We start from the raw sequence: 13,827 nt of genomic DNA, 5'->3' as shown, positions 1-13,827 counted from the left end.
ATCATGTATACATATAAGAGAGATTGTTTCTGTCATGCATCAGATTATTTATTTTTTTACATTAATAAGGCTGTTAGTTTCCTCGTTTGAATTTTTCTACCTTTGTCCATGCAGGGCCTTAGATGACTGTCCCAGGGGTATAATATTTGCTCATTGCTAAAGGCCATAGTGACCTATAGCAGTAAATTTCTGTGTCATTTGGTCTTTTGTGCAATGTTGTAGAGAGTTGTCTAATTGGCAATCATACCATATTTTTTTTTATATGTATGTCAATTAGCCTTCCCCCTTCTGCTCCCTAAGTTACCAAAATTACCTTTCTTTTGCATCCACCAAGCCACATCATCACACTATTTAACTGTTGAAATAAACTTGACTTCACTGACCGGTGAAAACCTATCATACATAGTAAAGCACCAAGAACCGGTCCAACTGATATAATTTTTGAACCTTTTTTTTTGGTTTTATTGGTTTGTCTGTGTTTAGTGGTAAGAGCTGATGTTAGAAGGTCAGTCAATGAAGGGCAAACTGTCGCCGCTTTATTTAAGATGAGGTTCCAATTGAATCCTAAAATATCATCAAGGGATGTTTCACCAGATGTTGCCTTTACAAATTGTGTCACTTCTTTTCTAATTTCGTCTTGTAAGACATGAATTGCTGCCCTCTTTGCTGTTTGACTTTGTTTCCATAATTCTCTGAAACCTTTCAAATATTTCCCTCTTCCAATATTTGAGACTGCTTGACCAATTTTTGTGTTGTTGACAGTAACACTCTATCAAATAAAATGATTATAAATAAAAACAAATTAAGAAATGTTCATATAAGCAAGCCTTTTCTTGTTGTTTATCATGTTAACATTACAACTGTACAAGCTGAGATGCCAACCAATATTTCGTTAACTGCACAGCATATTAAAAGTAAATTCAACCAGCTACAAAATTAATGTTGCATGTACAGTCTCTTATTTTATTGAAATTGACTTTAAAATCTCTGCATGACACAACTGTAAATGTACATGATTAATGGCAAATTTGCATACAATGGCATCTACATGGTTTATAAAATTATATAAAATCACTTAATTTACCCCCCCCCCCCCCCCCCAAAAAAAAAAAAAACAACAACAACAACAAAAAAACAAACCTTTTCCACAGTTGATGGATAGATTTAAAAACATGTGGTTACTTATTAAGAAAGAAATAAAGTAATGAAACAAATATACTTACTATTTTTGAAGGAATAGCTGTTGATGTCTTCTGTTCAGTGATTTCTTTCTGTTTCTGAGTAGATTTCTGAGGGGTGGGGGTGGATTTCACAGTCTTCCTCCTCTTAGAGAAAGTTGAATGGAAAGGTGTGGCTGGTATCTTTTGGCTAATATAGCCCCCTGCTAATTTCACCTTTCTTAGTCTGCTCTCTGTCTCCCCTAATTGTTCAGCTTTTTTGTTTGTCGTTGTGATCAGACAGGTGCAGTTGTTGCATATATATACATCTTTTGACGGAGTTACACTGACCCCGTAAAGTCCCTCTATTGCATTTGCAACACTTCCAAATGTCTTGTAGTTTGTATGGATATTTGTCCTTTCATATCCCTTTCTGTCTTTTCTTTTGGAAAAATGCTCTCCACAACAAGCACAATTCTCCATGTTTACACACTTACCACATTGTACACGCGGGTTTTTCGCGTACAATCTATTTATTAATTTAGTATTCACATTGACCCAGGGTTATCTGCATTAATCAGCTCCCATAATGCATTGCGCTATACTGTATTCTCGTGGTCACGTGATAATCTTTGAAAATGAAAGTCGAAATGCCCAAATGGACATGTCTCTGCGAAAACTGTTTAAATATGGAAAAATAAAGATTGGCAGGTAGGTGAAAGTTACATATTTGGAAAGATAAATGAAAAACGAACAGATTGATGTCCGATTTATATAATTCCAAGGCAGCCAGTCGGCACTAGAAGCGTCGAAGTCGCGCATCTATTTTGGGTGGGCAAATATCCACTTTTTGATATGGGACGAGCTCTGACGTCCCACGGCCCCAGCTTGTCTGGCAAAACAGCCGTCGGACGTCAGAGTAATCTCGGACTACGGGTACCAATACTGAATGTGAATTTATACAATTTGGTGAAAATCGGATAAGAAACACAAAGCCTATATTATTGAGTATTACGGACGCACGCACGAGCGGTTTGATATTTTCAGTGTTTGAGAGATATCTTTTGTCCATTTATGATCGATAATACATCCACGTATACCCGTTTCCGCGGTAGGGAATATCCGTTTTATGTCATAGTAATATAAAGTATTGTATTATCTAATGTATTGTGCATTCAATCCGTTTTTGATGACCCCAGAAGAAATTCTACCAACCAGAATCAACAATTTATTCTGTTGGCTGTTTCAACAGATCACAAAATTGGAGAATTTAAAGAACCATCCAAACATCATTCCTACCAAGTTTGATAAGACCCACCTCATAGATTTCAGATGAAATGAAGATATTATTTTAATACACTACATTCAGCTTGTAGCAGAAAAATCAGCACTAAACGTGGAATCTACACTGTAGAGGATATCTAAATTGTTCTTTGAATAAAGATTTGCTCTGTACTTCCAGATAACTTTTTAGAAAAGTCATCCTTTGCCAATATTTTGAGACAATAGAGACGGCAAACTGAAAAATGTATGAACAGATCGAGAAAATTACGTTCCACTTCTCTTTAAGAACATACAATCATGATGCACCAGCAGCTCTTTTCATAAAAAAAATCTTAAGAGTCAGTGACAAATCCTCTCGAAGTCAAACACATTTCAGTATAACTTACGATATTTGTTTTCGAAAAGAATCGCTGATGCGCATTTCGACATCTCTACCGACAGGAAGAAACCACACTGATATATGTACAATTATCTTGTTGGGCTACAGTGTAATGTTTGAATGATCATGGGAGTATTCGGTATCCATTTTACTCCCGTGGTTAGATTAAGTAACACTATACTTCGATTGTTTTCCAAGTGAGCGTAGGATCGGATGCTGGTTTACGTTCATGTATATTATATTTGGTATCACTATTCGAAGATGACAAATAGTGATCACCACAGTCCAATAACATATACCGTCGTGATTGTTCAACAACTATTAGATATTATAAGTTCAAACAATTTACAAAAACAGCAAAATCACAAAAATACTGAACTCCAAGGAAAATTCAAAAAGGAAAGTCCCAATCAAATGGCAAAATCAAAAGTTCGAACACATCAAACGAATGGACAACAACTGTCATATTCCTGACTTGGTACAGGCATTTTCTAATGTAGAAAAACTATTTCTATATATGAATAATTTCTACTGTGATGACCAGTACAAAAATGTTGACCTAATACAGTGTCAGAATTATCTGCGAGTTATGAATAACCTGCAAGTATAATTATGTAAACATATTTCAAGGATTACCTTCTTAAATGGATTTGAAAGCTATTATATAAACTTCACTACAACTCCTATCGACAGAGGTCCAATGGTAAAATAGCTTAAAAAATTGACAAAATCCATCTCTTGTTTGTCAAACATCCAACTTGTGTGTCTTTGCACAAAAAAAGGATATGGGGTATCCATCCATGACAAAACCCCAGACAAAAAACAAACGAACATGTCTTTTGTTGCTGTTCTTCGCAGCCTTCAACATGGAACAACAAGTTTAACTCTCACCCAATGCAAGTTTAAGACGGCGCTAACACCGGTTTTAGCGGAATTCTTTGAAAAATATTTTGGATAGACTTTGTATGATGTAATCCCACATAACCGGGGTCAGTAAAAAAGAAAGGAATACATATTGAAATATGCCACATATACAAGTTTTTGAATCACACCAAACTTCCCGGCATTGTTTCGTTGCTCAACTGTCCTCCCTAATTGTAATACAATGTTTAGTTTCGTTTTTGTTTTTTTAATTCGAAATGAACATATTTAAATTAAATTAAAAAAAAATCTACGAATCGGGAATCTACGTTGAACTTGGTGTCGTGTGGTATCTCATTGTAAGGCAAAATGAGGATCCAGAACATTTTCATAACAAAAAGCGAATACTTATATTAAAGTCTCTTTTTTTTTTTTTCTTTTTTTTTCTTTTTATGGAAACCAGATTATTTATTTACAAATAGACACGTATGTGGGAACAGAGACATAAAATAAAAACGTCTCTGGTGGGACAGAATATTTTTTAATTTTCTTTGAATATTCAAAACTTCAAGCGTCCCAATGATATCAAATGTATAAAATAAATAATCTTTAACCTGGGAAGTTCAGTATATGTATAACTTAATAACAAAAACATTTACTAGTATATGGGTATCGGACAGGATAGATACATATATGTTCTGCTTTTACTATATATCTTTTTCTCGCAACTCGACTTTTTCATAAAGAGTTATACGAACATATTTTTTATTGTTTAGTCTTAACTTTAACCCTCGCATTTTCGAAACCATATAAAACTTGTAAATATAGGCACTCAACCTTGAAAAGATAGGTGTGAGATACCTGTAAAAATTGAATCATTTTACACAATCCTACTTTTATTTGTACTGTGCATATGACGTATACATACAAAAACACATATAACCTACACTATTTCAATATTGTGTTTCAATCAAGTACCAGTGAACTTAACTTTGAGAATTACGCCGATTGTAAGTTTCGGTCTCCATCCTAAGTTTTGTCGTCGGGCTCCAGGTTCAAAATTGAGCATTTTTTTCACGGTGTACATGGCTCTTTAAAGCAATGTTTTTATTTGGATTCCTGGCTCCACTGATGCGGTCCAGTCTTCACTAAAAGGATTTTTTTAGCTCCAACGATAGAACTCCAGGCTTCACTGATATAGCCGACTCAGCTTCAATAGTAGACTAGAGTACCGAACAGAAGATTAGTTCATTCCTCAATAAGCTCCAGTATGTTAAGGGCGGTCTAGCTGCTTATAGATATCGGGATTTGAATGACACGAGTCGCATGAGAGAAATGTAACCAAAATATGTTATGTGTCACTTCAAGGAGAGAACAAATAATTCTTATTTTTTTTTGTACCTTTCAAACTATCTTACCTTTTTACCAAATGCACTCATTCTTTTTCGTACTGATCACCTGATCGAAATGTATGACAAAACAATAAGATATTTAAAGGTTGTTTGTATTCTTTGCTGTCCATTCCCCAAAATACAATTATTTCTCAAATTACACCGTTATCACTTACTTTTATAATTGCGACTTAATTATAACAACGGATTTACATATTCAGAAGATAATGGCATATTGTATGTAATTTAATGATATGATCAGATGACTATAACATATTTAAAACTAATCAATTCCACCCACGAACTACGGCCAATTGTTTGCTTATAAAAAGGAAGACTCGGGACAGATATCAGTATAAACTTTTCAGCTATAGTACAATGCAGATATATTTGTTTTCAAGTTTGTGTGTGGTTGTGTGTGTGAGTCTGTTGACCGTACATGCAATACCAAGTTTTGAGGATTTTTTATCCAACGATCAACCATGGTCGGCAAGTATATTTACTTAACCATTTAACATAAAAAAAAAAATTCAATGTTTTATATATATATAGTAAATGAAAATCGAATCAGTATTCGATTATTTCTTTCAAATGAATATTTCATCACAGTGTTTTTATTACTATTATTTTGAGAGAGCAATTGGCGAGATCGAGAATTAAATCCAATCGTTCTTAAAAAAATGAGTAAAAAGTATTCAGGTTTAGGATTGAAGACAGGTAATTGGGAGGTTTAGGATTGAAGACAGGTAATTGGGGAATGAACTCCCCTTTTCTAAATGTTTTTTGTGGTTTATTTATTATTTAGTAAATTACGTTCTTTAATATCTAAACATGTTTTAATTTATTTGATGTGTTCTTGTTCTTATAAATACCATATAACAATAACAATAGTAAAACTAGAAGCGCATCATTTATAAACTACTATTCAGCAATAACACGTTAAATCTTCAGGAAAAAAAGAGAAATTCCCGAAGCGCTTTGTGGCATTCATTGCTAGTCTAAAACCCTATCGTTATCACTGTACAAGTTACAGCAACATGGTTTCTATGCTATATATGTCATTGTTTTATTGGAACGAATGAAAAGCCCTATGAATTAACCCTTGCAATTTAGCTATGCTACCATTTGATTCAATATAACAATTTTTGATCGTAACTAAACAATTGAATACATTTACCAGATGAGCTGACCAATAAGCAATCACGTTTTTTTTATACCCCGCCCCAAAGGGTCCTCCTGCCCCTTTGTCCGAAAAATAATGTCAGTTCCTCAAGTTTATACTATACATATATATATGTAGTCCTTTTAATATGTCATTCCCATAGTCAAAATTTGTCAATAACATAAAGCGTTGTATACATAAGTAAACAAAAGCTTTCTAATTTTTACGAGCACATTTATTTAGGTGCGACTCCGGATAAACCAAAGTCGTATTCAGACGGGATGCACCCGGCGCCTCCACCCCTCAAAAGAGAAACATTGTCGGTACATATATTTTGACATTGCACAAGGTTATGTTTTTCTCTGGCTGTTTTAGACAGGCTTACAGTTCATCCATTGTATTTTGGATGGTTGATATTTAAGTCTTAGCCTCATGATTTTTTATAAGTTTTTATTAGCTTTTAGCTAGGTTTCAACAAATGCAAGTACTCTAAGATCTGTACCTGTTTTCTTTAGTCGTTGTGTTTATGCGCTTTGTCGACCTGAAGATTTAAGCCCTTTTCACTCTATATATATACGTATTTTGTTTTGGCGCCTGCATATTTGTTTGAAACCCGCCACTTTCTATACTGTGCTTGTCCAAAGTCATGAACCTGTAATTCAGTGGTGTCGTTTGTTGTTGTTCATCATATTTTATTTTCCGTTGGTGTTTTTTAACCGTTAATTAGGACGTTAGTTTTCTTTTTTGAATTGTTTTATATTTATAATTTCGATTTCTATTATAGCTTATTAGAAGCTTTGCTTATTTTTGAAGGCCGCACGAGGACATATAATTGCTAACTTCTACAAACTTTTGGTACCACATTTCTTCTCGAGAATATACTTTTAAAACATTTTTTAAACAATGTGCTTGTTTAAAACTATCATGTACAGTTTTTCTGTTATATTATTCGATATGTTTGTTAAAACATAGCCTTCGTATATTTGTATAAGCGGAAACAATGAAACACCACTTGACCTATAACTTCCTGAAGATAATTATTTCATTAAAAAAGCACTTCTTCAATAATTACATTTACAGAAATAAACCACTAAAGATCACTAAAAATTGAAATTACTCATCGCGGAAATATGATGATTTGAATAAGGGTAAACATGGTATATCCGTCGTACTTCTATTCGTTAAATGGCTAGCCCCAGGAACATGTCAGTTATGTGCATTTTTAACCGAGACTATGCAAAATAACATCAATTTAACCAAAATAATCCGAAAACGGCGTCCCTCAAAGTTTGCACAAGAAAAACAAACTTGACATTTTTTCAACTTAAAGACCGAAATGAAACACACACTTTCCCCATCATATACGTTCAAAAACATCCTGCTTTCCCAATCCTTCACCTTCAATGACTTATCTCTCGATCCTATACCACAAGGAACACATGCTCTCTCAATCCCATAACTTCATGAACACCTGCTCTCCCGACCCTAAACCTTAAAGAACACTTGCTCTTCCGATCCTATACCATAAAGAACGCATGCCCTCTCGATCCTATAACTTCAAGAACACACACTCTAACGCTCATACCTTAAAGAATAGCTTCCCTTTCACGCAATCCCTACACCACCTTCATTCAAGAACACATAATCTCCCTATCCTATACCTTCAAGAATATCTGCTCTCCCGATCCTATACTTACTCCAATATAAATTATAAAAAGTAAGGCGAATGATTTCAAAAGAATGTAAAGTTTATGAGGATGTAAGAGATCTTTTTCATCTTGAGATTAACAGCTAAAATTTTAAGTTATAAAATTCCGTAATTTATGCAGAAAACAGTTTGTTTTATTACAAAATATGACTAACATATAGTCTGTCCAAAAGGAGTGTGTTTTATTGTCTGTATACACTTCAGGTTAGCAGTAAACAACAATGATTTATAAAGCAATAAACATGTATGAGTGCAATATGCTTTAAAATGTTAATAAGCTAGTTGTATAATACATAGCAAAAGAAAAATCAACAGAAATTAAAGAAAATGAGCAAAACCTATAAGCACATGCAGTCAGCTCTTAAAGGTTCCGAAACCTATAAAGCACATGCAGTCCGCTCTTAAAGGTTCCGAAACCTATAAAGCACATGCAGTCAGCTCTTAAAGGTTCCGAAACCTATAAAGCACATGCAGTCAGCTCTTAAAGGTTCCGAAACCTATAAAGCACATGCAGTCAGCTCTTAAAGGTTCCGAAACCTATAAAGCACATGCAGTCAGCTCTTAAAGGTTCCAAACCTATAAAGCACATGCAGTCCGCTCTTAAAGGTTCCAAAATGATGATTGTAAAACAGTTGTAACGATATAACAAACGTCTTTCAAATTAAGTTCATTTATTTTTTATTTTCACAAATTTTAGTTTTTATAACGTCAATTCGAAAGCAGCGTTTGTTCTGTGTCAATGTATATGAATATTTCCTGAGAAAGTTAAGTGGTTCTCTCCCGAAACTTCGACTTCTTTCACGAATAAAAACTGATTGTAATGAGAGAGCTCATTACGAATAGTGCTGACAGTGGTGTTAAACACCAACATTTTATTCCTGTATTTATTATAATAAAAAATATATGTAAATATGAAATAATTGAAGATTGAATATACATTTGTACTTTCAAAGAACTAAAATGACAGATGGCAAATTGCCATATCATTAATTTTGAATTACTTGTTTGCATAAAAAAAAATGTACAAATTACAAAAGCAAATTACACAAATGTACAAATTACAAAAACACATATTACAATTTGTAAACATAGTTGTAAAGTTTGAGTTACAATTCTCAAATGTTCAATTGTCGAGTTACACAGTTACAAGTGAAGTTAGGAATATTAAATTTTGAATTTTAAAATTAGAGTTACCTACATACAACTTAAGAAATGCAAATGAATTATGCCACCCTTGTTTTTCCATATAGATGTAGCCTAAAACTGTTATTTTGAAAGAATTTGGCAAATCTTCAATAATGGATAATAAGGACATTTATTAAAAAAAATATTCTTTTGAATATATATGGTTTTATTTAAAATAAATTGTTTTATTTTTGGTTTGGTTTGCAGTCGCTTTTTATTGTATTTCCTTAGATTAATTCCGCATTTTTGGCACCCTGTTAATAATTAAAGAAGAAATAAATTCCCCATTATATAGAGGAAAAAGACAGCCCTTAATATTTAGTTCACAGAAATATGAAATAACCAATATCCTTGACTTCAGCAACACGACCTAAGATAATAAGATAATTTCAGATAAATGTTTCCAATTAAAAGCGATTTATCTCGGTCTATGCGGTTAATTTGCGATGTATTAGTTTTACTTAATGCCCTATTGTCTATTATGGCTGCATTGATCAGTTATAAAGCTATTATTTTGTCCATTATATATTGTCCCAGAAGTTTCAACCCAACACACAATAGGGCCTAGGCCGGCTCTGGTATTATAAATTGTCCATTTATCTGATTAACCATCCATTAACCGACCCTTACTTGTAATCTATATAGGAGCTGTACATATATAGCTTAATTAATATTGACATACATATGGTCTTTTTATATAACAAAAGTGATAATACGACAGGTGCAGATTCAAGTATTTTTGAGGCACAACTCTTACAGTTTCGCCGAGTTGAGCTAGAAGGAATATTATTTCTGTGTCTTGTGTCAAACATGGTACTTAATTTAGGAAGGGTACACTTTCTGTAATATTATAGCAATGCAGTTTTTCTTTCTTCTTTTATATTGTATCATCTTTTTGAAATACACAAACTACTTAAAATCTTTGAAAGGAGAAGAAATGACAAGGTCATGTGGTAAAAGTCTCAGTTTGACCCCTAGCTGGAATCAAAGGCGCTTGCGCACCGCTTTCTCTCTTTTTTATGTGTATAAATATTGAATTTCATTTTTACACGCTGAGTTCTAGAAACATTATAGAAGGCTATGTCGAAGTTGATGGTACATGTTTTTTATAAAATAATAGAATAGTCTAGAATAAAAAGGAAGCATTTGTCACCCGAAGAACTCACTCAGTTTTTATCAGCTGTTCTAGATACAAGGGGTTACTTACTGATTAACTTATCCAACGGTCAACTATAAAATTACTAATTTCAGAAAATTCAAAATAAAGACTCATATATTATTATTCTTCGATTTCTTTACAAATACTTGCATTTCTGATGTAAACAATTCGTTGATAAAAAGGTATGGTTGCTTTGAGACAACACTCTAACAGAAATCAAATACAACAATGGGCAAAAACCATACCGCAAAGGCCCACATATTGAAACTGTAAGACATCATTTGTATGATTCCTGTTGGCAGAATTATAAAAGTAAAATGATTTTGAAATTTTGCAGAGTTTGCCCCAATGCAGCAGGCACAATGAACCTTGCGATTATGCATTGAAGACAATCTCCCAAAGACGTTCACCTAACGGAGATGTTGAACGAGAAGAAACACTATTTGAAACAATAACAGAGATCTGCACTTGCCCAGATGGTATTACCTGCCCGCGAGGATGGGACAATGCACCAGGAAGAACAATTACACGAAATCTTTTATCATCAGGTAAGATATTTAAAGAGGAAAATAAAATTTTACGTTTAGGATGAATGGAATTGATTAAAATTTAAATGCTTCTGTTTCACACAAAACGTATTAAATGTCTGCACCAATGATGATAGTTTCTGGTCAATTTATTCTCACTTGAGCCAAATTTAGATTACTTTGCTTCTCAGTAGTCCCTCATCATCTCTTCAAAACCACCAGGTTTGTTTGAACTAAGCCCTCGACTAAACCTGTCAGGAATAGTATACAGATGTTCTTATTACAATAAATTACTAGATTTTCGTTCAAGTTTTTCCAGGTCTGACTAGCCAATTTGAAAAAAGATTCTCTTAATCTACAGATCGGATATTTTTAAAACTTCATAGGATCAATGATCGATAAACGATCCTTGTTTAAATGATTGTCCTGTCTTCTTTTCCTCTTAATTACCATCTGGCATGTCAATTTTATCAAAAGGCAACTTCCCCAACTTATCTCGCATACATTTTTTAATGCATTTGTGATTTTTCAGTTATTTCTAACCCAATAACCTGTGGTCAAAAGCGGAATATAATGACTTAATTTATTTCAAACTCTGGTGAAGGGAAGATAATCCAATTTGTATGTTTCCCCCTCATACATTATTAGCATTAAAGATCATGTACCAGTGGCGGATCCAGGGGGTCCGGGGTTGTACCACTTTTTTTGGCCGATCAATGCATTTGAATGGGGAGATATAGTTGGACCCCCTCCCTTTTTTCCTGGGTTAAGCCCCCCTTTTTTTAAATGGCTGGATCCGCCCCTGTGTATCCTTGTGTTGATTCAATGCTAAACGTATTGACGTTTTATAGAAAATCCATGTAGCCTTTCACCTTGAACTCTCGTATTTGGCAATTCGGTGGTTGGTAGATATTAGACTATTGCATGCAATGCTAACAATGATTTCCTTAGATATTGGTTAAAACCATTTAAATATGGACCAATTCAAGTACACCTTCTAGAGTGTGATCGACTTGTGTGACTCTGCACGAGTTTATTTTGGAATTTTAAAGATTGTTTAGAACTTCTTTTTTTTCAAAACCATAAAGACTATCACATCCTAGAAAAACAGATGAGTAATCTATGTTTAATTTTTTTTCTTCAGAAATCTCTGTATTAAAGTCAGGATTTTCTACAAAAATCTTGGTTTTATTTGCTTTAAAATCTCCTTTATCTATTAAATGTAATGAAATAATAAATAATAATGCTTTGCACGAAGTATCCCCTTGGTATATGAACAAAATAGCCTACCTCTGTTATTCATTATTTTTGCTGTTTTGATACTATTGCAGATTGAAAATTTCGTAATTCACATGGCTACAGAAGGTGTCATAAACCTTATAAATACACCCTTTTTTGTAGCATCAATCAAGTATTGAACATATTTAAATTGTCGACTGTTTTTTTTTTATACAGATATTTGATTTTACAGTATTTATTTTATACTTGTAGGAAAACGTGTTGAATACAAGTCGAACTATTGCACAGAACCGACTCCAGATACAATTTGTAATGTGGAAGAAGGGGAAGTGGCAGTTGTAATGACTGGGGTTATGTACCCTGATGTAATTGAGAGCGTGAACTGTGCTTGCCCAAATAATGATTACAATTTACAATTGAAGAGAGCGTACTATGTGTCCACTTTCCAAATCACCCATGAATTTGTCTGCAGTATGGTAAATATTATGTTGAATGTAAAAAAAAAGTTAGATAAAAACCGAATAGATAACATTCACAAATGGTTAAATGAGGGGGCAATAGGGGGTCCGTTAACATGTTAACAACAACTTGATTTTGGCAAAAACATTTAACAAAAATGCAAAAATGCTGATAACAGTTAACAAAGTGGGTTGAAAACAGTTAACAGCTTTAATTGATATCAGATAACAGTTAACAACACCAAAACAGGTTAACACAAAAAGGTATTGCCCCCCCCCCCCTCTTATATTTCTTTTGATCTTTGAGTGACGAACCATCCTTTTTTATTTAAAGAGAAGTTTAATAACTAGGAAACAAGGTCTACCGGACCGAATTAACTGTACTTTTACTTTATTTTATCGTATCTTTTTATTTTAATTTCAAAAGCTTTAGTTTATGTTTGATTATTCAAAATTGTAGTAACTAGTGGCAACATAAAAATGAAAGCTCACACACATTTCTGAAATATGCTTCGTCTGTTATCTGCTCTTTAGTCGGGTTGTTGTCTCTTTGACACATTCCCCATTTCCATTCTCAATTTTGTTAATATCTTTTTGAATACTTTTAGAGAACCTGCAACATGAACACATCCAATAGAAGAGTGTGTAAGAAAATAAAAAAGAACGCAACCACGGAATACAGGTGTACTTGTCCGGAAGAATACGAATGCCGCATGGAACCTTCAGCAAGAAAGGGTTATTGTGAAAGACGAGTTGAAATGTAGAAAGAACAATTGAGAAGTGAAATATACTTATTATCATTAGTTAATAAGTATAACTGTTAGTTACACCTATTATGAAACTGTTAAAATGAACAAATGCTGTAGAACCGGTTTTTTTGTATTTTTTGTAAAGCTTTTTCCATAACTGCCAGTCATCTGTTGTTAATGTTCTTACAAAGTTATGTGTACATATAATATATAATATATGTTGTTGTTACATGATTTTTATTCATATCTTAAATACATTTTAGTCAAATCAAATATTTTTTATTGAAACTAAATTATGGATTTGATAGTTGTTTGTACATAATAGAAATGAAATTTGCTTGTACATTCAAATATCATGCTAACACAATTTGATTCCTGGAAAAGAATCTTATGAATCGAGTCGATAAGGTACAAGAATCCTCTTGATGTTTTGTGTGATCACAAAGAGGAAGACCAATTTTCCATTGATTTTTTTCATTTGATTATGTAGGTAAATCATGTTTCTAAATAGCCTGATAGATGATCATAGATGCGCATTAAAACACGTCACATCATCTATTTTCATACC

General features: G+C 33.3%; 1 protein-coding gene across 1 annotated transcript; it reads left to right on the top strand.

Moving 5' to 3' along the window:
- The first annotated feature begins 5,201 nt into the window (after positions 1-5,201).
- Positions 5,202-13,484, top strand: LOC139509691 (uncharacterized). The gene is made up of 4 exons (XM_071296236.1): positions 5,202-5,561; positions 10,624-10,834; positions 12,305-12,528; positions 13,119-13,484. The coding sequence occupies exons 1-4, from the start codon at positions 5,451-5,453 to the stop codon at positions 13,272-13,274; spliced, it is 702 nt and encodes a 233-aa protein (XP_071152337.1). The 5' UTR covers positions 5,202-5,450; the 3' UTR covers positions 13,275-13,484.
- Positions 13,485-13,827: the final 343 nt, after the last annotated feature.

Source organism: Mytilus edulis, unplaced genomic scaffold (assembly GCF_963676685.1).
Source record: "Mytilus edulis unplaced genomic scaffold, xbMytEdul2.2 SCAFFOLD_553, whole genome shotgun sequence".
NCBI classification, from domain to species: Eukaryota; Metazoa; Mollusca; class Bivalvia; order Mytilida; family Mytilidae; genus Mytilus; species Mytilus edulis.
This window is presented reverse-complemented; position numbering and strand designations above follow the sequence as displayed.